The 26,974-nt window shown below is 39.2% G+C and overlaps 1 protein-coding gene across 1 annotated transcript in view; it reads left to right on the top strand.

Annotated features, from left to right (window-relative positions):
* PARD3B (par-3 family cell polarity regulator beta) overlaps positions 1-26,974 on the top strand; it is a 411,926-nt gene that overhangs the window by 306,250 nt on the left and 78,702 nt on the right. The window contains exon 19 of the mRNA XM_054381001.1: positions 9,344-9,454. Coding sequence (XP_054236976.1) covers positions 9,344-9,454 — 111 coding nt within the window. The remainder of the gene's footprint in view (positions 1-9,343; positions 9,455-26,974) is intronic.

Below are 26,974 nucleotides of genomic sequence, written 5' to 3'. Positions count from 1 at the left end.
TAACAGTTCTAATTGATAGCCACTGTTTTGACAGGCAAACAGATTTCTCCTCCCAGTGGCTTCATGCAATTGGCCTCCAGCAGACCTTACCATTAGCACAATTCTACTGAAAAGAATATATAAGCTCATAATAAATCTGTAGGGAAGGATATTAACCACAAACTACTAAGTCTGATTAGTAATGTACAATAGCCAAGGCCAGGGAGGGATGGTATTATTTATCAGAAGGGCTAATTTTGACAGTTTAAGAATGCAAACCCATCTATTATTTATTGTGCTGAAACACATCTTTCAAAATACAGTATATATAGCTCCACTTTCATATTAGCATTGTTTTGATTGTTAATACTGTGTAAAAATAGCTATAGTAGGGGCACAGGAGTGAAATTTGTGATGCTTTAACCTTAGAAGTTTATTGTGGAACCCAAAAACATGCTCTCTGAGGATTTTCTTTGACTTTACAACCTCCTTTTCCTATTCAGGAATCTTCTCTCTCTGTCTTACAAGTCTCCTTTGGAAAGAGTCTCCTTGGTGTGTGCTATCTGTTAGTTCAGAGTTTCTCAAGCACTCTGAGCAGTGCAGAGCTCAAATACAGACTAATGCATCCTGCTGAGAAAGACTGGAGAAAGTTTTTGGTAGCTCAGTTACTGCAGAGATCTCTGCGTGTCTCTTACTGTCTATTGCTTTGCAGTGTCTCAGAGGCAGAAGTGCTGGTTCCTGAGACTCATTCCTTTCATGCACTTTCCAGCACAGATCTCCAGGAAGATGTATTTCTGTAGCAGTGCAGCAGTAGAGCATAGGAAAGGAGTGTGCAGCACAGCAGTGGGGAGTGAGTGTGTTAGGAGACAAGAAGGAAATTAATGAGGAGAGAACTTAAAAGAGATGGGGGGAAAATAGTCCAGGGGCAAAAGCATCACAGCAAACTGGTTGGAAAATGAGACAGCTATCCAGTGACAATTTTAAACTAGGTAAGCCATTTTACCCTTCTTAGCTCAGTTTCTGCGTTTGTAGAATGGCTATGGTGATATATGCTCAACTTAATTGATTGTTAGAGAGTCACTACATTCCCAGAGAGAATGGAGCTTTCGTGAAGGCTGGGATGTTGTCTCAGGCAAGACACAAGAGAGTCCTCTGGATTCCTGCTATTTTTCAAGTGTCATACTTTTTCCTGGAGATACTGTAACCTACAATGAGCAGTTTCACTTCATGAAAGTCAGATAAGCCCCCAGAAATCTCCACTGTGGCCGTAAGGGGAGGAAGGTACATGGTTTGGTTGAGAAGGTGAGCACTGCAGTGGTGAGATGATTAGTAAGTCTGACACGCAGAACTATCATGGCTCCAAGTGCAGATGTAGCAGGATTTCAGTTCTGGTTTGCAAATGTGTATTTCATTTGCCTCGGGAGTTTTGTATCTGTGGTTCTAATAATGTCACAGTGCACGTTGTTTTTCCATAGTCAAGAGGGCTGAGCAAAAAAGTTTTGTAGTGTGAGTGGAGGTTCTCATATAGTGCCTCAGTACCTGAAATGACAAATGAAAAGTTCTTCCCCTTATAAAAATGCATAATACATGCATATACTATGCATACATATGGAGTTGATACTTTAGTGAATTCGGGGATGTGTGGCTAGTAATAGGGGAAAGAGACACACCACAGATTAGGAGAAAGTGTGAAACAGAAAAGACAAAACTCAGCAGCCAGTGAGGTTGGCATTTACAGATTTCATACACAGTAGGTATAGCTTTTTATCTGTGCATTTGTCTAGGGCAGATGTAGTACTCACATCAGAAGAAATTACTTGCCTGCAGGGTGGAACTAAGAAGAGAAAATGGCTGATGATGTATGAAAGTAGGGAAAATAAGAATATATGGGAATAATTCATTACTTGGGTGGAGGATAATTCCACAGTCTGGTGGACAAGCAGGCAGGGCTTGTTGCATCAGACAGACTATAAATCATTTTTTTCTTTCTGATCAAACTGTAAATCACAGCTGTGCTCTATTACAACAGTTTTTTCTTTATTGATAAATGTTATGTGGAATGTAGAATTCTTGTACTGGTGAGTACAAGACCAGCAAATGACTGAAGCATCACTTTGTGGAAACAGATGCATAGTTGCCATTCAACATCATGATTTTCCTGATCAGATAGTAATAGTGGTGACCTCTCTTCATAATGCTGTCTCCAAAACTCAGACTACCTCAGTATGTCTTCTTAAAATGAGCTCCTTGAAATATGAAGGATGGCTTTTCATAGCTGCCTTATGTTGCCTATACTTATGTAGCAGCTGCTGAGAATTATTCCATTGGTTCAGTAGGTGGACTTTGTGATTTTGCAGCAACCAATTCTAACTCAGGTTGTTCAAGTCTTAGTGGTAGTACCATCACATTCCTTGTTTTTTTCCTTTACTTACTTCATATGCTGCAGAAGTAACATTTGATATATGATACAAATGGACAGAACTGCCCCTCTGGTAAGGATTTTCTAATACCTAGATGCCAGAATGAATTACAGTAACTCACTTCTATCAAAATTAAGAGCAAGTTCCAAGTTTAAAAAATAAGAGTATGGGGCTCACAGACAGAGAGAAAATGATGAGTGAAAAGATTTTGAAGTGATTATTTAGATTGCCTGTGTTCTGCAGTTTCTAGGTAGAAGAGTAACCTCCTGCTTTTCACATGGGAAACGGCCTCCAGACTTTTATGTGATACTGAAACATAGAAAACATCCGAGACAGTGATACCAGAAATTTTCTTTTATGGATGTCTATGTGGCTGTTACTTTAGGAGCAAACTTTACTGCACAGTTTAGGGCTTCTGTGTGGCATTTTGTTTCTGTGTGTCACGCTCTCCATTGAAGATTACAGGTTATTTACCTGTGAGGTGTTACAGCAAGTGATTTCTCCAATTTGATACTGGGAATTCTTTCATTAGCCTTTAAGTCTGTGAACAACGTGATGATCCAAGCATTAGTACAAATCTGATTAACTGTCTTTTCTCAGTTTTGTTTGCTTTTTTCTACTGATGCCTACAAGTTACATAATAAGTAGCATGTGCAGGGTATGCATTAAGGCAGTTCCCCACTGTAGAAGGCTTCACAGAAAATTTATTTTCCTTTTAGCAAAATTTCAGTAGGGAAAAAAAAAATTGCACCGTTGATTTATTTTGAATGAACTCCTAGAAGGCTTACCAAGTATGCCACGTGGAAAACTCCTTGAAGTGCTGAGGGTTAATACTCTTTGCTCTTAATTTCAAATTCCAGATAAATATGGTTTCAGCTTTGATCTTATCTGGACTACTTCTTTGTCACTGTACTAATTAATTCAGCATGCTGCAGAAAAGATGCTAATTTGGGCATCAAAGAAATAAACGGATGAGAGTAGGTTGTGTTTAATCAATGTTGCTAAAAAGATAAGTTTTACTCCCATTAGACTGGATCTTGGAGTTCAGTCATTTTAGCTCCAGCAGCCTGATAACAGTAACTTTAAAGCTTGTTCACTTCATGTTGACGTAAGAGGAGCAATATATATCACTGTATTATTAATAATGTGGATTTCTTTATATTTGCATTTTCTACATAACCTTCTTTTTTTCATGGTGACCATAACCAGTTTAACTCTGATCACAGGATTAGAATAATATGGATTATCATCCAAAATAATATGTGGATATTCACATTTGTGAAGTTTAGCTACGTGTGTGAAATACAGATAGTAATTGCAGCACAGGACATTTTAACAAATTATCATGTGCCTCCTTTTATATAATAAATCAGAGTGTAGGTCATTTTTGCCTTTGCCTGAGAGCTATTTTTGATTGCTTAAGATGCCCTGTTGGTTATTACAGAAAGCAGATGTTCTTGCTGCCTACCGCTCACTTGGTGCTGCCTTGGGAGTGAGCCACAGCAGGTGAGAGATCAGGGAGATGCCAGGCTGGCTGTGTAACTCATTCCTGTAAGAACACCTCACCAAATCTAATTAGAAGTGGATTTTTACATTTTCTTTTCCTTTCCAAATCTGTTTCCAACTTACCAAACATTACTTGTGTACATGGCACTGCCCAGCCTAGTGATGGTGTTCCCATTTTGCCCCTTCCTCATCCTTTCCCCAGAGCTGGAGTCTCTACTCACTCAGGAGAAGAGAGCAAGACCAGCCAAAGTGGACCGCTCCTGTGTATGTCATCTTATCAAGGCTTTTTTCTTACCTCACCAAACAGGAAGGCTGGATCAAAACCTGCTCCTCAGCAAAGCTTTGCCATGAGCAGCTCTTGCTGCAGTAGGCCTTGGACACTGGGGCACCTTGATGTCACTGGGGCTAAACCCTCCACAGAAGGAACAGGATCCACTCACTTGGAGCAGAGGACTGGCAGTGAGGCGATGAAAAGAGATGCTTACCCCTCATGGCTCACAGGCCCCAGTGCAAGCTGCCCTTTTACCAGAAGTTTAACTGGTGTTATGGAGGCACCTTTACCATCTTGAATATTGGTGAAGACTGGAGCAATGTTGCCCAGCCATTGCCATGTGTGCTCCATTCTCAAAATGTTGAAACATGTTCTTGCAAAACATGTTCTCTTCTTAATGTAGTTTTTTCAGCTGTTGCAAAGCTCTTGGTCCCACAAGTCTAATACTCAATGGCATACTTCTGCCCAATAAGTAAACATTTAATAACAAACCTTTTAGGTATTAAGAGAGCCACTGAAAATGTGAAAGATGTATTTCATTAATGTTGCCATTAACATAAATGTAAAATGAGCCTGGCCTGTAATCACCACAAAGTCTGAGTCATTAAGGATCTTTACTGCAATGTTTAATACTCTGTAAAAGTGTATGTGTGAAAGTGATTAATCAAAGCACAGCACCACTTCTAGAGTATTTCTTCTGCTGTAAAGCTGAGTGATAAAATAACTTAAAACACACGGCAGTAGTGGCAGTTAATAAGCTTTTTATAGTCCCTATGTGGACCTGAAAATCATACCTTATTAGTATCTTTATCTTTCTTCCTCACTCATTCATTCCTATTCGCATTTAAATTTAATTTTAAGGGTTATTTCTAGCCTTTCATAAGTGAGCTGCTTTAATAATCTCTGCATTTTTCCCCATTTGCTGTGAAATTACTAGGAGTCAGAGCTTTTGTTATATGTACTTTACAAATCACTCTGGTCCTTTACAGATAATTTCTGGAGTTGTCAGGATTTCGTGACATCTTTAGGCTTTGTATCTTGCTTGACTGTGTCACAGGCCCCCTCAAATTGTTTCCCTGCAGATGTTTGGGATTCAATTATGTGCCCTGTTCACTGCAGTGACACCTACTGTTCTAGGGCAACTGAATTAACTAAGAAATCCAAATTGCTGAATTTAGTCAGCAAGCTGCTTGGGGTTCCACCCACCAGATGTTTCTCCTGCTTAGAAGTCTGGGACTTTATAGACCTTTCTGCTTTTTAATCCTTGAAGCAAATATCAACACATTTAAGATCTGGAGGCTCCATACAGAAACAAAGTGTTGCCATGACCACAGCTTTAGGTCGTGCATATCACTTCTATCCCAAGTATATCAGAACAGGTCTATAGGAAGTTTCTTTTCATTTTTGTCCCTTGAAAGCCTTGAAAAGAAGCTTACATGTGCTTTAATGCTATAGAATAGTAATAAGTACTGCAAGAGGTTGATACACATTTGGTATTTAGAGACTTCATTCATTTAATACTTCTAAGAGGAAAAATTTTAGTTATTTGCAGGGCAGTCTGAAATTAATAGAAATAGAATCGTTTCTCACTCTTGCACAGCATGCTTTCAACTCTTGCATATGAGCTTTTCCAATTAGAAGGAAGCACTCAGAGATGTGGTCACATAAAGAAAATCCTTTTATGCTTTTGTTTGCAGGAGGACTGTGCTGTAAGTACCTGGAATATTAATTTTCTCAACTGAAAAGTATACTGAGATTATTAGGGCTTCAACTTCTTTAACAGTACTTCCCAGGCATTTACAGTGGTTAATCAGAGAACGGGGTTAGCCGTTCAACCTGGGAAGACGTGGATTTATTTTGTTGCTCTCATTATGATTACAAGTGAATTCATTCAACGTAAATTGATTATAGATGGATATAGATGGATATCCAGCTGATACATTTGTTTTCAGGTCTTCTAGCTATGTTTCTCTATTTGCTACATAAGGTTTTTAGAGTAACAATTCCATCAGATATTAAGTTGAAGAGAATTTTGCTGTGCAAGATATAACAAAGCAAGTCTTTTAAATATTTGGGCACCATACATTTTTTAATTAATTATTTTACTCTTCTGGCTATAGTCTTAATAAAAATTTAACCACAGTCTGATTATTTGTTACCTGGAGAATTAGAAGCTTCAAATTCTATAGCCATTCTATTTTCACAGAGGTTTGATATGGGTTTGATTAATTCCATGGTATAGTTTTGACAGTAGATTTTATCCAATGCCTCACACTGATATCAATGAGGACATGATCAAATGCAGTTGGGCAACAAGTCTTCTTACTTCTTTTCTTTTCATTCTTGTAAGCAGCAGAAATCATTAAGCCAGTAGTGCACAAACCCATGCAAGATTACAATGGCTGGAAGTTAATTTTATTATCGGAAGCTTGTGGTAATTAGAACACATCAGTAAGCAGAGCATAAATTTTAGGACAGGGTGTATAAATTCAGGCAGAGATGATACTGCAATTGTTTTTTTTGGTGGTTTAGTATTGTCTCCTCTGTATTGGTTTTCAAAATAGTGTTAATTTTTTTGCTGCTTTTCTATTTTAATATTGGCAAGACTTTTGTTGAGTTGAAAAGCATGTTACAGTAATAATAGAATGGATTTTTATGGTATAGCATTGTGCAAGAGGCCAAAAGTCTGAACGTTTCCCTAATAGCCTCAAGCTATATGCTGTATATTTAGTGTAACAGGTAAGAATTGTATGCCTGCACAAATCCTGTCTGAAGCCAAAAATAGCAAAAAAACCCAAAAGCTGTTTTCATCAAGATCAACTCACTATTCCAAATTTATAACTACTTTGGAACTTGCCAATTTTATGGTAAGAGTAGCTCTACAGCAATATTTTTGCTGAGAGTTGTCGTGTTGGCAGCTATTGCAATCAAAATTGTCATTTTATTTTATTTAAACTGTATTTCCCCAGTAAGCACCAAATAATACCTAGACTTGAAAGGGGCGTATGTTAAAGATTTTAATTTTTTTTTTACATTTCTCCTGAGTATGCAACATACCCAACATCAACTCCCTGAGGCAATACAAAATACCCAAGAAAAATGTTTTCAAAATCAATACATGCTACAGTTGAATATGAGACTCCACAAACCCATAATTGAAACTGTGGGAGAAAAGCAGGCAGGCTGAATATAAACAAAGTACCACCAGAGCTGGATTATGACCAAGATGCAAGTGCAAATACGGTTTTCTTTGAGAAAACTGCCATGAGACCTTCCTAGCATGTGCAAGTGTTAGAAAGCAAGAGTGTTTCAGGTGCAGCCTGCTGGTGCTCATCCCCAGGCTATTTATTGTTTGGCTGCCTGACATCTCTCTCGAGAGCAATGTACGCAAAGTTTCATCTAGCTTTTCTTTTTCACCTGGGTCTCCCTGTAGCCCTGAGCCCCTTGTCACTTTGTATCTTCTCACCCTTGTATGTACCACCTCTGTCTCTCCCAACTGCTGCCTTTGCTGCCACCACCACCCTCTGACAAAGTTTGTGATTCCACAGTCTCTTGGGACTACTAGAATGGAGAAATTGGTGGTGCTGTCAGTGCGCTGCTCTATACTCAAGAAAAGCAAAAACATGGGAACTACCTACTGTCTTTCTGGAAGCACTGAAATGAGTAGAACTGAAGATTGTTTGTAGACAAGGTGTATGTATATTTTCATCAAAGCATCCCTCAAAGAATGTAAGACACCGTCTGTCTCTATTGACACACATAAGAGAGAGGAAGAGAAAACCCTACACTGAGGTACAATTCTTCCTACACCCCAGTGCAGTCAGTGGCAAAGCCATGATAAAGCATCTAATGTTACTACCTGTAGTATTTGCCCTGCTTCTCATTAGTTCCTTCACACCACATGCTATCTGTCTGTCCCTCCCACCCATCATTGCCTTTTTAACCAAGTTCTTATTGTCTGGAAGACTTGCTGCAGAGTCCCTAAGAACTTCTTTGGACCGCAAACTCAAAATTATTGATTAAAAGTCACAGAAAATTTGTTATCATTAACTTATATTTGCAACATTTCTACTTTTGTTAGAGGAGAAATCTAAACTCAATGATTTACAGCTGAAGTATATGCACAGTATTTCAGCTGTTCAGCTGAGGCAGTTTGGGCTAGCATAAAAAAGGGGTAAAAGTAAGATCACTGAGGCAGTGCTGCAGACTTTCACAGAGTAATTTACAGTTTTGAGTAATTAGTTTGCAATATGGTTTATTTAATTAAGAAGTTGTTACTTTTTTTTTTTTTTTTACATTATTGTCATGCATAAAAGGACTCATTACTTTGCATAGCAGGCACAGATTGATCATTTGCTTACTTGTGGAACTGAACATTTCAAACTGAGGAGGAGGGGAGGGTTTTATACTTTTTGGCCCATAATTCCTCAGCATATTTGATGTACTTGAACCCAATATTCTGTCTAGCTCCATCAGAAATGAAATATAGCTCCCAGTTTATCGACCGCATAAAGCAGACTTATGCTAGACATGTTTGTACAGTGTATAGAACAGTGGGGACCTCAAACCCCTCAAATTTGACTGGGGGCTCTGGAGCACTCCCACACCATTAATATTATGTAGATAGTGTATTACTAGGCAGGTAGAAAAACCCAGAAGTACTTTTATAAAAGAGCTCCCATGAACTGTCTAGTTTTGTACTTTCACAGTATAGCAAGATTTTATTCTGTCCGATTGCATTTTCATTTAAACAAATAACAAAACTTTAAATTAGGGCCAGACATGAATGAGAAAGTTTCTAAAAGCAGAACATGTAGTCCATGCTGGGTACTGACACCACAGCCACTGCAGGTTACTTTCAGAGAGCTGTCCTGCGATAAGAATAACCTTCAGCCACTTTAAAATGTGCCTTGCATTTCTGGTTTGATGGAGCTTAAATTTTAGCTTTGTTTCAAGAGGGCCCAAATTAATTTGTGACTCATTCCTATTACATATGGCCCATGTAATACTGCTGGCTTATTTTGCAATGTGGGAAACTTAGGAGTGACTAAGATAAAAATTCCCAGTGCTTTGGTTGCCTAGAATTTTTGTGGTTTATGATAGATAAATAGTGCTTTTGCTTCTACTAATTATTTCCTTGTGACTCTTTCCTTGGTATCTGAAACAGATTCGGAAAGAAAAAAGAAGATAAAAGTGGGAAAATGGATCAGAAGGGGAATCCAAAGCAAGGCATGCTCAAAGAGGAGGAGCTAGAGAAAATGAAAGATGAACGTGAAAGGTGAGTAAAACGGTGGCAACATCTTGTTCATCAGATAAAAAGCTTCAACCCAAGGGAATGCTTGAAAGACAGACAGCCTGGCTGGACGTGTCTCAGACCATGCCTGCTAGCAGTCAGGTCCAGGCAACATAGAGCTTTAGACTGGTTTCCTGGCCATGTCTGGGCTGCTGTATGACAGGAGCTTGTCTGTCTCCTGCAGTTTCTGTGTACTTCACTGTGGTAGCTGCTATTCAGATCCCAGCCTCTGCTGTGCTGGTGAAGGTCAGTGCCTCCAAAACCTGTTTTACCTCTGCCAATTCCCAAGACCAAATGACTTAGTAAATTTTTTTCCTACTTCTCTAAAGCAAGAACCTCCTCCCTTCTCTTCTGTGATTTCCAGCACTTCAGACCTCTTTGGCTTCAGGTGGTTGTGTCATCAAATGGTAGCTTTTGTACTTAGGTATGTTCTTTTCTGCACAATGTTTACTGGTTAGCCACATTTTGCAGAAATGCATACTCAACAAATGCTAAGTATGCCAAGAGACACCAGGAAGAAAGCAGGTTCAAATGGTTTAAATTACTCTGAAGAGGCTGAGATCTGCAAATAGTAGGATGGGTGAGATGAGACAGGCAAGAAGCTGAGTGTGTTGCCAGTTGTGAGTTGCTGTATTTCTGAAGTAAGGCTCTGAAATTAAAGAAACTGCGGATGTGAAAAAGACCAGCTCTCTGTCTCATTCATAAAATACTCCTTTTTCATGCCCAGTCTTTAGCAACTTCATCCTCTCTACAGATGAAAAATTCTGCCATGTTTACTCTGCAGGAACCAGGGACAATTTGTAAGTGCTGACAAGCCTCGGTGAACTCCCCTCTCCCTTTCCCCAACTCATCCAGATGTACTTCACAATATGCTGAAGAAGGTCTTTGTTTCCTTCTGATGGCTGCTAATGAAAAAGTTAAAGCTCATGCCTGCTGGCTCTCAAGAGGTGTCTGCAGTAGCTGTAAAACTTTTCAAGTAATATGGATTGTCAGGACATGGGGAAAGCTTTCAGAAATCTCTGTGCTTCTCTGGAGCACCCTGCTCCTGGGAGATGGAGTAGAAGCAGATGGTTCCTTTTGGATAGAGAGGGTCTTTCCAACTTTGTAGTGCTGGTCAGTGCCCAGGGAGAAGAAAACTTGCTTTCATTTGAGTCATGCAGTGCACAGTCAGCTGAATAAGTGGTAGCTAATGGGTTTGATGGGGAAAAGAAATAAATTCAAACCCAAATCCTTGAAATCTGCTGCTAATATTTACTGTTTCAAACACTACTAAGATATCCAGTTGCTACCATGCTGCTACTCGATGTACTTATCCAGTGTTTAAGTATTTATTTCATGTAAGTAGTGTCAGGAAAAGCTTTGCACCATTTGTTTTAAGTTTTCTGTGCCGTGTCCTTGATTTTGCCAGATGATGAGTGCCTTTATTTTAAACTGCTGACTCCCAGTTTGGATACTGGCAATTTGAGAGGTATGTGTCCTTCATTTTAAAGAAGCCAGTGTCTTTTATTAGGATCCTGGCAAGCTAAGAAGCATGTATCCCATCTGTTAAAGGGCCAGTGTCATTTACTAAAATGTTGGCAGGCTGCAAGGAATGAACTCTTCTGTCTAGAGGTCTAACATTCCAACTGGACACAGGATAATTGATCTTAATTTTTTTTTGCACTGTATGCTTTAAAAAAAAATACAGTCACTGATTGACAGTAGCTTGGTATGAGTGCATTAAAAACTGGCAGCTTAATCATTCTGTTTTCTCTAGTAATGATTTCAGTTTTGACCTGAAAGAGCTTGCAACTGAAATGGAGAACAGCAGGTGTGTTGAGAAGTGGATGAACCAAGATGATATTTTTAACTCACTTATTTGATTCTTCTCCTATAATGAACAAGAATAAAAATGTCACACTTTTTTATTAAGTAATACATCTTACATGTTTGGAGGATTAAAATTTAAAAATAGAACAGTATAGGAGTGAAGAGATTTTCCCTACATTATCCTCAAAGCAATGCAACACGTGCTGTAAAAACAAACAATTCACTTCAGCTTTCTAAATGAAGTAAGAGTGTGGATGCATGTGCTTGCCCATCTACAGACTAACAATTGAACCTTTTTTGAGTTACCAGAAAACAGAAGAGACTTTATCTTTCCTTGAGGCAAATTATATAAGGAAGCTAGTTCTCATGTGTGAGTAAGAACTGTTTGGGAAATTCATTAAAATCAGTGAAAGGAAACATTACATACCTTGGAAGTAGTTTAGTCCTTTTGCTTAGTTGTTGACTGTTCACCCAGTGATGATGCTCAGTAAGACAGTAAAGACAAGTTTTATAGCTCTGTCCCAAGATTTAGTAATTCTATAATGTAATTCAAGTCCAAGATTTTAATGTGCATATTGGCAAAGAAAACCTCGTGGCACATGCACACATAGATCTTCTGTCTGTATGACTTCACTAGCTGCGATCCTGCATACTTGGTCTCATATTAATAAAACCAAGCTTCACTGAACCTTACTAGAGCATGGGCATGTTTTCAAATCTGTTCTTGCTGAGAGTGAAATGAGTGTATGTTAAAACTACTAGGGATGTTATAGTAGAACAGACGACAGAACTGTTCATTGAAGTATATCATGTTTTGTCCCCAATACCTGTGAACAAATCCTGTATTTAACAGCTTGAAGTAAATACAAATTGCTTTTCTAACACTTAACCTGTCTAGAATTAATTTAAATAAGTACCTGATTTTACCTTTCCAAGATTAGATGTGTAAGGAATTATGATTTTTCAACTGGCAGTTTCTTTCAGAGGCCAAGCTGTCCATTTTGGATGCTAGTGGAAGAGGTTGGAGTAGTTGTTTTTTGGGCTGGGTGTGACAGGATTAATGATCAAGTGAATTTCAGCTTCTTAGCAGCTGTGGACCTCACATGGTTTTGAATGTTAGTTTTGCATGCAATATATGCTTGGCAGCTCTCCAAAACCAGAATACTGTTTCAAGATCTCAGCTGATGAATATTTTTCATTTGTGCATTTCCAGTTTACAGGAGTTAGGCCATCTCTCAGAGTTTTGGTGGTTTTATCTGCTTTGGATAGGTACAACAGTATTTTACAAAATTCCAGGGATGGACTTTCTGTAAAGGATGCAGCCTTCTTCCAGAAATTTTGTCAAGACATGCAGAAATGTCAGATGTGTTCACTGCACAAATATGGATTGACTGTGCAGTACAAAATCGGTGACTCTGGCTTTGACAGTAAACATCAGATCTTATGTAGATGTGTTGCATGACCATAAGTCCATCATGCTCAGAAAAGGCTGATTTCTTGCTTGAACAGAGAAGCAGTTGTACAGTGCATGTGCAACAAGTCTGGCACATCCAGAATGTGTTAGAGCTGGTAGGCGTATGCAGACAGAGTATACAGCACTCACTCTGTAGTGCAGATGCTTCTCAAAAGGATTGGACTTGCTTGCACAATGGTCCTCAGGATGGATTCGCCTCTCAACTCCTCTTATGGGCTGCCAAGTTTAAGTTTTGAATCTTAAAAAGTGAAAATAAATTTAGTCTTTCCCTAGCCTAGTCCTTTCTATTTCTATTCCACATGCCCTGTTCTCAGTTTTCAGTACAGCTCTCTGTGCTGCCTTGGAGCTGCAGTTCTCTGCATAAGCTCCACATCCCAGGCTGAAATGCTGACGCTGTTTTGTTTTTTTTTTTTCCCCACAATTCTCACCGTGATCAAGGTCTCATCGTGCTCATTGCTGTTGGGGAAGCTTGGGCCTGACCCCAAGCACTTCTAGCTGAGGTAGAAGAAAGAAAATCTGACTGGATTCCTGTAGATGGGAATCTGACATACAGGCTGTGCAGCTGCTTGTCTCGGTTCCTAAAAAGTTCCTGTCCATCTGGGAATTTGTTCCAGACCTCAGCCCCAGGCCTTTTTTTCTTTTCAAAGCCAGTACTTTCTCATATGACTACTACTTTTGCAAGCTTCAAGTGGTTTACAGCAATTTAGGATGTTGGGCATTCCTCCTTTAGTAATAGCCTTATCTGTGCCCAGCTGAATAAGAATTCAGCACCTCCTTGAAATTTCACTATTTTCTTCTTCTATCCCTACCTCTGTTTGCTTTTCTTGTGCCACAGTGATGCAAAGTCACTGAAACTTGACTGGGGAAAGTCAAAAGTCCATGACAAAGATGGTTCAGGAGGACTGACTTAACTGGTAATACAGTTCTCTGAGGTGGTGGTTTATCCTTCCTGACACAAGTCAAGTGGTTCATTGGACTGAGGCCCTGTTTTAAATAAACTCATCATTTTGTTCATGCTTCAAAGAGTTTGGCTGTAATAAAGCATGTGCTCCAAAGGTCTAGATTCTGCCCTTACAAGGAAAAAGCGAGTGCAATGTCTGCGGTTTATTTTGATCAGGCTGACTCAAATCTGTATTTTTAGTGTTCTGTGTAAAATACTCAGAATTTATCATTTTAACAAGATGTTCACTACATTATTAAATATTGGAAAGAAGTTCTTTCTTTCCCTCAAAACAAGATTTCTCTTCCTCCCTTCCTCCATCTCTTTCCCACTAATTTAGAGATGCCTTTTAATTTTCCAGCATTGAAAATCATTGTGAAACAAGATGGATAAACATATTAGGCACTTGAGTTATACACATAATTACTTGTTTGCCTTTCAAATGTGAATAAAGTGACTATCAGTTGAAAGAAAATTATTTTTTCCTATTTGTTTAGGATTATTTTACTGGAATATTCCTGCTGGGACCAAAGTCTCTCTCTCAGCAGAGAGAAAATTAGGTAAATTTTGTGAAATTAGGTAAAATTTCACAAAATTAAGCACCTTGTTGAAAATGTGGTAATTTTTTAAAAGTACCATATTGGGTTGGTTAATAAAAAGGTATTTTACAAAAATAATAGAACTCTGCACTTTTTGGTAGTAATTGTAGTTTGCTGGTTTGGTAAAACAGTCTTAGTTTTGCAGTCCTCATTTGAATTAATTGAGAACATTCTTTCAATAGTATGAAGTTTTCTAGTAGAGTGTTAGAGAAGCTGGAGCAACTTCTGGCCCATGCTTTTTGAATGTCTGAATGGACTGCTTAAGTTACAGTGAATCTCAAATTTGGCTTAAATTGAATGGTTTCAATTTTTATATTAAAGACAGAATTTCCTTTACTTTTCAGAAACGTTCCAGCAACTGAAGAGCATTTCTCTCTTGTCTTATCAGCTCTGATGCTTGTTGCCTGTTCCCATGGTTTAAAAAAAAGCAATACATATGTTTTTGATATTTGGCAAACAGGTTTAATTTTGCAGCTGCAAGATCCCTGTATGAAGGCAACACATCTTACAGAAATAAAAACATTTGGAAACCAGTTACATATGAGAGAATGCTTGTGAATGAAATTCCATACCATTTTTGCCAGCATTTCCTCTATTACATTTAATTACAAACAGTTTAAATGTATCCTGGGCTTGGCTCGGTCAGGGGTAATTTTTTTCCACAAGAGGTTGGGAGGGACCACACCCAGGATAGCCACCTGAACCAGCCAGGAGGGCTCTTTGATACCCTACTGACATCATGCCCAGTATATAAGGGCCGAGGGCAGGGCCGGGCAGGCATGGTGGGACTTGGCACATAGCAGCGTTGTTTGAGATTGTCACGTTTTATATCACTCACTTATATATTCCTTCATTAGTGTTATCATTATTCTTTTTGTTTCTCTGTTCTTTGTGTTTTTCTATTGAACTCCTGCGGAGTTTTGCACTTTCCTCTCCATTCCATCACATGGTTGAGGGGACAGTGTGTGGGCCGCTGCTTGAGGCTCAGCTGCCAGCTGGGTCTAAACCACACCAGTATGTTACTGGAAATCTAAATGAAAACAAGAATAGTTGCATGCACAGCAGAATGGCAGAAAAGACAGGTTTTTTGGAATCAAAAGTTGAAACTTGGACAATTACAAAAAACAAAATTTGAATTTTCAGAATGTGTAGTACATCTTAGAGCACGTTCATGCACACACACATCCCTGCTGTAGCTTTTGTGCCTGTGTTACCCACTTGCCAAGTATAAAAGCATTATTATGGCTGTTTATAGTTCATATTGATCTCTGATAAAGTGTTGGTAATTGCTCTTCTCACCATTAAGCTCTGTGCTAAACCACATGTTTTTTGGAATTCCTGATCTGGTGCATCATTATTTATTAAGGGTTAATCCAGCATGGTATCTCTGTTCCTTGAGTATTCCTGACTTTGCAGCACAGCTAGGTCCTGTGGTTTAGACAAAATAAAGTGTTGGATGTGATCCCAGTTTTAATACTCCCAATTTATTATAACCATTGAACCCTGATCAGATCACGGATTGGATTGGATCCCAGTTTTTTAAATGTCCCAATTTATTGCTGGCTTGCAACCCTGATAAGAATACATATTTGATTAAGGCTTCAGTTTTCAAAAATTCCAGTTAATTACTTTTAGATTCTTATTAGATCATAGCTGTGTAGTGTGGTATGTTGAAGTTATGAAAAAATTACTGGATGATGTTGCACAGGTCAAGGTCATAGTTTCATTTTGTGCTGACAGTATGAAGTTATCAGATTTCTGTTTATTACTGTGGCAGTGCTTGCACTGGACAGGAGGACAGATTAATCCCAAACCATTGATTCTGAATAATTCTCATGTTAGATCTACTGCTGCTCTGCATACCAGAACATGTAATAAAAGCCTACCACAGAACACTAAGAGGTTGATGTTTGGTTATGAGTAGCTGAGTTGATGGGTCTCACCTCACAGGTTGTCGTGTGGCACGAGAAACAAATAGTAATTTTTGAGCTGCTTTGTGTGGCTAATCCACCTTCTTTAAGACAATACTAGACTGAGAGTTGATCCTGGATTCTCCTGGCTCAAGAATATAAAGAATTGAGAATAACCAAAAAGCACACAGAGACTGAAGGAAATAGCATTTTCCAGGTGTCATAGTCATGCACTCTAAATTTAAGCACCTAAATTATCCATGTATGCTTGGTTTGCCTTTCATTGGGGCACTGGTTTCACTTTACTCTGGAGACCAGTTTTCACAAGCTGTGCCACCTGCCCACATAAAAGGTCAGAGCAGCTCAAGAGACAATGGTCTGGCTCTTTCTTGCATAAGTGGCTGATGCGTGGTTCTTTTTCTGTATTTACTGGAGTTTTACTACTTGGTGTATTTTAAAATGACACTGTAAAATGGAAATAACTGCTGTTAGAAACTTTTACAGGCCAAACTAATAAAGTGAAACTGGTCAGTGTACCAGCCAGCCTGGGAAACAGAGTGTTCAGGTGTCACGGTTTAACCACAGTGAGCAACTAAGCACTATGCAGCTACTCACTCAGTCCTCTCCCCTCGCAGTAGGGCAGGGAGGAGAATTGGGGAAAACAAACAAATAAACAAAACAACAGTAAAATTCATGGGTTGAGGTAAGAAGAAAAAAAGTAATAATAGCTGTAATAATAATAATAGTAATTAAGAGAAATACAACAGAAGATAAAATAAAACCCAAGAGAAGACAAGTGATACACAGTGCAGTTGCTCACTACTCACTGACCAATGCCCAAACAGTGATCCAGCCCTTCTGGCCAACTCCCCCTGGTTTATACACTGAGAATGGCATTCTATGGTAAGGAACATCCCTTTGGCTGCTTCAGGTCATTTGTCCTGGCTGCATGCTCCCTGAGCTTCTTGTGCACCTGCTTGCTGGCAGAACATGGGAAAATGAAGAATCCTTAACTTTGGATAAGTGCTGCTTAGCAACAATTAAACCATCAGTGTGTTGTCAATGTTATTCTCACACTAAATCTAAAACATAACACTAAACCAGCTACTAGGAAGAAAATTAACTCTGTCCTGGCTGAAACCAGGACACTAGGAGACTGACTGATCTGGCCTTTGATGCAATAGGGCAGCTTTTGCCTACCCCAAAATCAATAAGGGCATAAGAATGACTTGGAAGCTGCATTTCATTCTTTGCCCTTCCATATGTCATTTCATTCTTTGCCCCTTCCATATGTCATATATGATAGTCTGTCATAAATCTTAGGCATGCACTTTAAAGTGGTGTCACAGCACAGAATTCCTGATCTTAGATTCCCTTACCTGTGGGATAGAAATGAGAATACAACTCGTGGGTATAGACAATCAGGTAGGAAATAGATTTGCATGTGTAATTCTCCATAGCGATCATAAACCCAAAGACCTGAAAGACTTAAAGATCTTTCTATTCAGTCAAAGCTGAGTTTTACTTTTTAATCCAGGAGTGTTAATTAGGAACAACCTATAAAAACCCAAACTAACATATTGAGACTGCTCCAATTCTTGACCCTCAGAGAGGTTTTGCTCAGAGGCTTCCAGGTTCAAGGTCATATGGGTAGAATAAAGAAATGTGCATGAAATACCATATCACACAGAGCTAGGCTTGTTCTGTCCACTGCTAGGATTTCATTCAAATGAAGGCAAAATGTTGCAGAGATTATTGTGCAAACTCATGAGGTCTCACTAGCCAAGTGGAGCTGCACCTATCAAAGCAGGAGATGTTCCAAGAATACTCCCTTGCTGAGTATGAAGGAAGTGGTCCTGAAGATTCAGTAGGTGTGAGTCTCCCTGGTTCCGTTCTGAGCTATCTTACTGCTTATGATTGTGGATGTTGGATTTTATGAGGTGTCTAATGTTGTGTCTTTTCAGTCGTGCCCATGTTTCTGGTATTTTTCTTAAGACAGTGTTAAAATCTTCAGTGGTTTTGACTGGTAACTACAAGAGCAATTGCTGGAGCTGAAGTTCTCAGTGGCAATGGAAAAGGTCATAAACTGATGTCTCTGTCTTCCCATAGTTTTTTAAAAGGAGGTATACTGTAGCTACTTTATACTAGTTCACTGTTTATCTAATGAAATTCTCTGAAATAATTTGCTTGATGGCTTGCTTGGAGAGGTGAATCTGTGGCTTTGACTGCAATTGGTGCTGTTTCCATTCCTGGCATTAAATTCCCAAAGGCTAAAATATGAGCAAAGTTTAATCTTGCTTTCTAGGAATATTCTGTTATTCTGATTCAGTTTTCATTATTATTTCTTCCAGAATGAGCTAATGCTAGCAAAAGGGGTTCTGGCATGATGTGCACAGCACTTTACATTCTTTTTAATGGAATGTACAGATTTGGAGCAGTCTGACTATTCCTTTAAATCAGTGTTGAGAACTAGGCCTGCAACTTACCTATGGTCTACAAAGTCCCTGCAGACTCAAGGCCATTTTAAAGGAGGAACTTTGAGCTCTTAAAGGCATCAGAAGATCTCAGGTGAAAGACACCACAGTAATTTTGACAAATCTGGAATGATTCCACTATCTAAGCCACACTCTCACAGAATGAGGAACATCCTGTTGACAGGAAACTGAGCAACCTGATATGTGCAGTCAGCCTTGCTTTCAGCAGGGTTTCAAGTAGGGCGACCTTCAGAGGGTTCCATCCAGTCTGCATTTTTATGATACTGTAATTTCAAAAAGTCACTCAGGATAATTGTGAGTGAAGAAATTTACATAATACAGTAATATACATAACATAACACACTTTTCTGATAGCTGGCTTTCCGAAATCTGCTGCGTTTTGCCAGTGTTCAACAAACGTGGACTAAAGAGAGACAGAAAAACTTCCTCAGATTTAACAACAAAGGTAAAATCCTGTTCTCGCTGACATTCATGGGGTGGTGGAAAATGCACTGACCTCATTACAGCCAGGATTTTCTTTAGAAGGAAGGATCCTGTGTAAGTTGGTAATCACTCCATGTCACCTCTGAAATAAATGGAAGAGCACTGAGAACTCAGTCTTGTCTATCCAAAGCTCACAATCCTCATTTTGTGGTATGAAAGGGCTATGTTTCATCTCCAGTTTGTCATAATCTTAAATTTTAAGGTCAGGCTTTTCCTTCCTCTGTTTCCTTATTTACAGCCCTCAATAGGCAGCTTCTTTGCTTATTTCAGCGTTATTTGCTCATTTCAGGCAGGGGTGGTTATAGAAAACAGTAAATATTTTGTTTAGCCCTGGTGTTTTTTATCCTGCCCTTATAAGATCTATCTTGTTTAGCCTGAGTTACAGTTTCTTACTCCCTTGAATTTGTGGCTTGCGTTTTGTTGGTGGTGGGTTTTTTTGTTTTTTTTATTTCTGAGACTGTTTCTGTTCTTGTTCACAACTACAGATACTAATTATCAGGGAGAAGATGTTCAAACCAAGCACAATAGAATGAGCTGGAATGAAGAAACACTTGCATAGCTTATGGGCAAGATGTTTTTGACAAATATGCTTCTAGTAGAATACCCTGAAAGACAATACTAAATTAGATATCGTTTGAGTCTTGATGAGTCCATATCGGATGTCATCAATTTATTACTGGAAAGAGGTGGATTTTTTTTTTTTTCTTTTTTTTTGGCTGTGAGACTTGCCTGCCTCTGGAGTTTTCCTAGGTGATGGTTGAAAAAATACAAATAAGTCTTTTCCTGATAAAAGGCTCAGGTTTGAATAAGATTGCTAATGTCATTATAGAGCATGTCTGTCTTTAAAATGATTATGAAATTTAAAGAAAGAAAACGTTTAAAAAATAGGACTGTACTGAAATTATCTCCTCAGATATTCAAGTGAAATGCACACATTCCTATCAGTGATTATGGCTTATGAATATCTGAAGGCACTATGTATTCAGTCCACTATTATGTAAATGAATGAAAATACAAGATTTTAGTTACCAAAATATATTTTCTAGCAGCTAGAAAGGAATTAAAACATTAAACTCCATGGAAATCTAAGTGACCTCCTGCAGAAACAGGCTGCTTTCCTCTAGACAACCCATTACTCAATATATGTATGAATTAGGTAAATGAGAGACAAAAGCAGAAATGTTATGTAAAATCACAGTGGAAGTATTAAGATACTAAATCAGATGTAAATTGTATAATCATTGCAAAATGTAGATCTCAGGGAGAGTCACATGAGTGGGGGGAATAAAAAAAGCAATGCAGCAGCTTTTATTCTGCTGTTCACAAGGAACAACCAAATGAGTGAAAGAATGCATAGCATTTCAATGATCTCAGAAGACTTAAAGGATCAGATCCTTTTTCAGAGTTTAGGTATACCTCAAACAGATTGTACACATGCTCACTTACATGCTCCTATCCTACTCCTCTTATTGCAGACAGAATAGGTATTATCCTAAAAGACATATGGCCCTGGTTCTGTCACACGTTTTGTCTTTGTTTGTTGTTTGTATTTCTCCCTCAGGAGCACCTTTCATTGAGTTAGCTTGCCTTTTGCTTCCACAAAGTCTATTCCTTTTAGTCCACCATACAAGAAATGCTGTGAAGTATGTTGTCAGCAACTGCATTTTCTGTCCTGTATTGGAGTACTTAGGCACCATGGGGGCAAAATCCATCTCATTCTTTGTGCTTGTGCCCTGCTGAGTACTAAGCACATGGCCAGTGCACGGTAAGCAACAAAGTATTGCAATGGTTTTACACTTTCCTGGGAAAGCCAGAAGAAACAAGATGACCCAGAGCTCATGGGCAGTGCAAGGAGGGAGGACTTCAAACACCTCAGGAAAGGCTATGCTTTTTGTTGTGAGCCCATTTTCCTTGGTTTTCCCCATGTAAAACTGTTCTAAAGTACAGCCTTGCAGTATTCCCAGTAAGAGAGTCTTTGGTCTCTCCTGGGCTGAGCTTCCTACCTGCAGTTTTTGCACTGTGGTCAGATCTAGGAGCCACTGATGCCATTGAGTTTTTTCTCATGTCTCCTGTTGGGCAGCAAGCACCCTGTTGCTCACTTGGGATGGCAGAGCAAGACAGACATGCTGCTTTGGAATTCTGTCCTGATCCAAAGTGACAGTTTCTCAGGCTGTGACTGACTGTGCAGAGCTCCTTTGAGTAGACCCTCCAGAACTGCAGGTTGGGCTATACCCAGTATCTTGCTGTTTCTTCCCTGTTGAAGGCACTCTTTGAGTTCCACAGCTTTTAATGACTGTGGCCTTCTTCAGGTAACTCTTCTGGTAACATTAAGTTCTGCATTTTAATTTTCACAGAACACTGATTTTATAAACTTCAGCATTATCTCATTCCAAACTTGCAACCCAGCCACCCATCCAGCTTCTGCCTGATGGGCCAAGAAATGAGGGAATTCTAATTGCAAAACCATTTCTGGATGTTCTGTGGAAGCCACTTCTGCTCAGCTCTTCTGAAGTTTTCATGAGGTGGTCCCTATCCCTTCCTGCAGCTGCCTTACTCTATGCACTGCAGTGTTTTAATCCAGCTTTTGCCTGTCAGTATCTCTGTCACTGATGTGAGGCTAAAGCATTTTACATTGTGTTTGTCACAGGGAGTGAATACATATGTGGTCATTGACAGTAGCTCAGCAGAAACACAATAACTTGTTAAGCCACAGTAACTTGATCCTGTTTCTGAGTTGCAGCTGGAAGGAGCTGTTTGGACTCTTAACCCTTTTATGGCTGCTACACTCTAGGTTTTATGCATCTTTTCACATGTTAGTATATGAGAAATATCCATGTATGATTCGTGTGGGTATGTCAAATTGGAAGACTGTTTGAAGGATAAGTGACAGTGTCTCCTTGATGTATAGCTCTGGGAGTGTGCTATGGAACACTATGAGATATAGAGAAGCATTTTCAAAATACCAGGTCCTACTTCCAGAATTTCCGTAGGTATATAGGATCCTGTCTTCATTTGACTTCTACAAATACCATGCCACATATTTTGGAAACGCTGCCTATAGTTCTGCTGAAGTTATATATTTATCAAACTTCCCTCACCCACCCCCAACTGCTGTAAAGAAAGGTTCTAGTGATAGCTAGTGGGGCTTGAAAACAGCAGAAAATATTAGGATAGGACATGTGTTTGACTGCTATTGAGAAAAAGATGGGTCACAGGGAAAACGAAAGGGCATCGCTTGGTATGGCACTTTTGTTGCCTGTCCTCTTATAGCTTGTGTGCAAAAGTTGTCTTTTTTTCACAGAAACACAGCTAAGGAAAGTTGATGTAGATGTCATGCAGTGATTTAACTGGAGAGCATGGTGTTCAGGTGGCGTAAGAGAGCAAACAGGACTGATACGGGATGCCCAAAAGGAAATATATCTAACTTCCCTTCATTCTGTGTTAGTTTTTCTTTTCCCTTTCCCTCATCAGGAAGTTTGTAGAAACTTCAGTGCTATGCTGAATTGCTCAGATGGTGCCCCATGCCTCTCCTCATCTCTGGTTTCACTGCCAGCGTCATGGTGCTGACTGACATTTTTATCTTAGTCGCAAATTTGCAGCATTTTCACTTAACCAGATTCATCCTGTGCTGTGTGTTCGGGGCCCTCTTGTAGCAATTGCCCGATGATAGTTGTACAGATTTGGAAGACCTTTTTTATTTTTTTGAAGACTTTTTGGTTTTCTGATGGAGAGTAAAGATACTGCTGTGTCTGAGAGGACGAAATGCAGAGGGAGGTGTAAAAATGGCAAACAACTAGAGTGGAAGATGGCAGAAGCTGCCTGCTTAGCAGAGTTGGCAGAGCATTATAGGAGTGATGGAATGAACAACACGTCCATTTTTTATACTTCAGTAAAGAATTCCTGGGCACCTACAGGGATGTGATATAGAAAAGATTACTTTAAGACTGGGTGAAAACATGATGCTGAAATACAGTGAGACTATTTAAAACTTCACAAAAAGAAGGGAGAAACTTCAAAAGTGAAAAACAAGAGAAGGTATGGAAGGACAGGTAAATAGAAAGAAAAAACAACCCTCTGATGGTTTGTTTCCCTATATTTGAAGATTTGAATTGAAATTAAAAAGAGATCATTGGTAATTTTTATAGATTTGTGTGGAAAAGTAAAAAAGAAACAAGAAATATTAATGCAAGTATGACAGCCATATTGAAAAGACAAACCATTGATCATGAAGAATTTCACATAACCTGCTATCGACTGGTCTGTATAATATAGAACAGAAATAATTGTTCTTGAGCAAGTTCGACTTGTAATAGTGGCAGCAATTGTAGATTGTATTCAGAAGGAGAAGTTGAAGAAGCTAGGCTTATTCACAGGAACAAAAGAAAATTGTGGTGACCTAATTCCAGCTTTTGTTGCACAGAATTATACCAGTATTGATAGCAGGACAAATTACTCTCTCTGTCAGACATGAAAGCAAGATTCACGTGCTGCTGCTGTGCTGCATTACCCTTGCTTTCAAATAGGTCTTCAGTACCTAAGGGACTAAGTGCTGTATTGGTCCAAAGAATATTATGGCTCATAATTTTCTAAGAAAGTGTTGTGACTCTTCACAGGAGTGTGTGCCATACCTTCTGCACTGATGTGTGACAAGACCATTCCTTGAAATGCAGCATCCTTCTGTTTTTCTACCTGTATCGTACCACGTGGAACTGTGTGCCATGAAGCTTGTACCTCATATGATATATTCCTGCACTGAAGTCTGTGTTTAGAGTTTTAAATCTCTAGTTGAGTGTAAAGCTCTCCACAATTTCCCAGGTTTTTAAGAACATTTGACTGTTGCTGTCTTCCACATTAACTCTAAAAAAAATCTCATGCATTTTAGTAGAAGAGCATGATAACTGGAGGCAAGGACTCCAACCAAAATGACAGTTATTGGGTGCAAGATCTAAGTTTGTTGTGTGATTTTTCTTTTTATTATGTTTTTAAAACAAAGATAGTGCCTCCGTTTCTATGTTCCTGACATAATCCCGTGGGGGACATGAAAATATTAATCCTTCTGCAAGAGAGTTTCTCTTGAAGCGCCTGTATATGTAAAAGATGGAAAGCAGCAGTATAGGCCTCCCTCTCTCCTCCACTGATGTCTGCATTGGAAATCCACCCTATCCTTGTAGTACAAGTGCTCTTGCAGCACCTGAAAAGGCTGGTTGGTTTTCACGTGAATGGACCAAGTGATCACTTTGTCTCAAATTCCTTTGTTGAATGTGGTGTTTCACTCATGAACATAGGCAAACTGGCTCCCTCCACCGCTCCCTGCTGCATAATCTGTTTTTTAGCCGTGCACACAAACCCTTGGAAAGCCTTTGCACTCTTTCAGCTGCTCTCTGGTTATTACTCCTTTGCTAGCAATGACTCGTGGTTTACATAGAAATGCAGGCTGACTGCTGCCTTTTAGTTTCTGTTTTCATACACAGCTTCTCAGGGCTGAGTTTCTCTCCATGCCATTGTTCATTGCTTTATGAATAAAAGCATGGCTTTTACCAAGCTCTATGCCAGTGTCACCATTAGTTTTACAAAGAATAAGTTCTGTGTCCTGTTGTTCTGCCAATTAAATTCTCGCTGTCCCAAGAAGCCAGTAGCCAGCTGAGCCAGTACAGTCAGCAGTAAAATAAGAGAACATGTCCAGCTAAGCCAGTGCAGTTGGCAGTAAAATGAGAGAATATGTGCCTTACTGACAGAATTTATTACATATTGATACCATGCTGTACCCTCCATAAAATTTCCCTTGTGGGTAGAGTCAGAATTCTGTGCATAACCAAAGGTTCATTTTGAAATCTGCAACTTTTTCAAGATGCTGCCTTATCATAGGTGAGGTTGCATTTGAAGATAGTCGCTCATCCTGAATGAAATCACCACTTCAATTCAGAATAGAAAGTATGTGTGGCAGTAAAACGTGAAGCAAAAGAGAAGAGAAGGTTAAGGGTGGAAGAGGAGGTGGTTGTGCTAGGAAAATGAGCTCTGGGAAGGAAAAAGGATAAATTTTTAATAATTTTTAGGAATATTCAGTGTAGAAACCTGAGACAGATTGTAGCTTATTTCTTCTCATCATCCTTTCATCCCTAAGAACTACTGTAGCAAATTATATTGAGCCTTCATGAGTATTTTTAATGATATCTTAAGAAAAATTAAAGAAAACTAACTGGGCTGAGATCAGGAACTTGATTATGGTAAAAAATTCATAGAATGGTAGAATATTTCAAGTTGAAAGAGACCCATGAGGATGATCAGGTCCCTGCTCCTTGCAGGACTACCTAAAACAAAGTCATATGGCCAAAAGCATCATCCAGACACTCCTTGAACTCTGGCAGTCTGAGTACCATGACCACTTCCCTGGGAAGCCTGTTGCAGTGACTGACCACCCTCTCAGTGGAGTATCTTTTCCTGATGTCCAATCTGAACTTCCCATGATGCAGCTTCATTCTATTCCCTTGTGTCCTGTCACTGGTCACCAGAGAGAGGAGATCAGCATCTCTTCCTCTGCTGCCCCCCTTGAGGCATTTTGATGAGGTCACCCCTCAACCATCTCTTCTCCAAGCTGAACAAACAAGTGACCTCAGCCATTCTTACAAAGTCTTGCCTTTCAGGCCTTTCACTACCTTGGCCACCCTCCTCTGGAAACACTCTATAACAGTCTGATGTCTTTCCTACATTGTGGCGCCCAAAACCCCCATGCATTACTCAGGGTGGGGCACACCTGGGTGCACTAGAGAGGAGACAGCTCATCTGCTTCACTGAGGGAAGGCAGCATGGTTACTGAGCACCCTCCCAACTGTCAAGGACTGGATCATATGCAGGCTCATCCCTACTGTGAAGTATGACTGCATTTTCTACATTTTAAGTGCTAAAAACTAATATCATGTCTAGATATGTTCAGCAGAGTTAGTGGAGAAGGGTAACTGGAAAGCAAGAGTGATGCATACTCGTGTATGAAAGTGCTTGTGTAGAAAGGCATGTTGTTATTAGAATTATTTTTGCACCTTTTTAGCTACAAATTATTTGAGAAGTATTAGCATTTGTTTTGATGATACAATTCTAATGGAACTAAATAAATAGTATGAATCCCATTCTGCATTTAATTATTCCTGCCTGTCAGACTGGAAGCTCCCAGTATGCTCATCTATTTATTTAGGGACCCATTTTCTCCATGCCTTTTAAACACTTTCTCCAGCACATCTTCATTTTTCACTAAGCAGAATCCTGAGGCTATTATGATTTAGTAGGGTAACCAAGACTGCTAGACTCTTTTAAGTTATTCTCCTGTGGTACAAATCATACTGTTCTTTCTACAGTGCTGCTGTATTTCAGTTACAGTCAACAGCCAATGTTGACTTCTGTCAGGCACTGCATCTCTGTATGTCTTCTATTCTTTATTTCTTCCTCCATGCTCTGTTACTTTCTATAAATGCTATTTATTACATACTGTGGTCAGCATTCTGCCAGATCCATCTCACTGCATTTAATTATGCTGTGTTGAAGAGTAGCTGAACAGTTAGCAGAAGTTGCATGCACACAGAGCCTTGCTATAGCTTCTTTTATTTCTTCTCCAGCTTGAATGTTGCATTATTGAATATCAGCTGAGTTTGAAATTTACCTGAATATGTTTTACTATTCCAAAGAGATTACACAACGGCCCTGATTAGCAGCAGCATTTTGTAATACCACTTAAGGCTTTATCACAGTGGAGTACTGCCAGTAATAGTCTTTAATTCACTTATATGTAGCAATTCATCTCTGTCAG

Source organism: Indicator indicator, chromosome 5 (genome assembly GCF_027791375.1).
Source record: "Indicator indicator isolate 239-I01 chromosome 5, UM_Iind_1.1, whole genome shotgun sequence".
NCBI classification, from domain to species: domain Eukaryota; kingdom Metazoa; phylum Chordata; class Aves; order Piciformes; family Indicatoridae; genus Indicator; species Indicator indicator.
The sequence above is the reverse complement of the archived record's forward strand: the minus strand, read 5'-3'. Positions and strand labels throughout refer to the sequence as shown.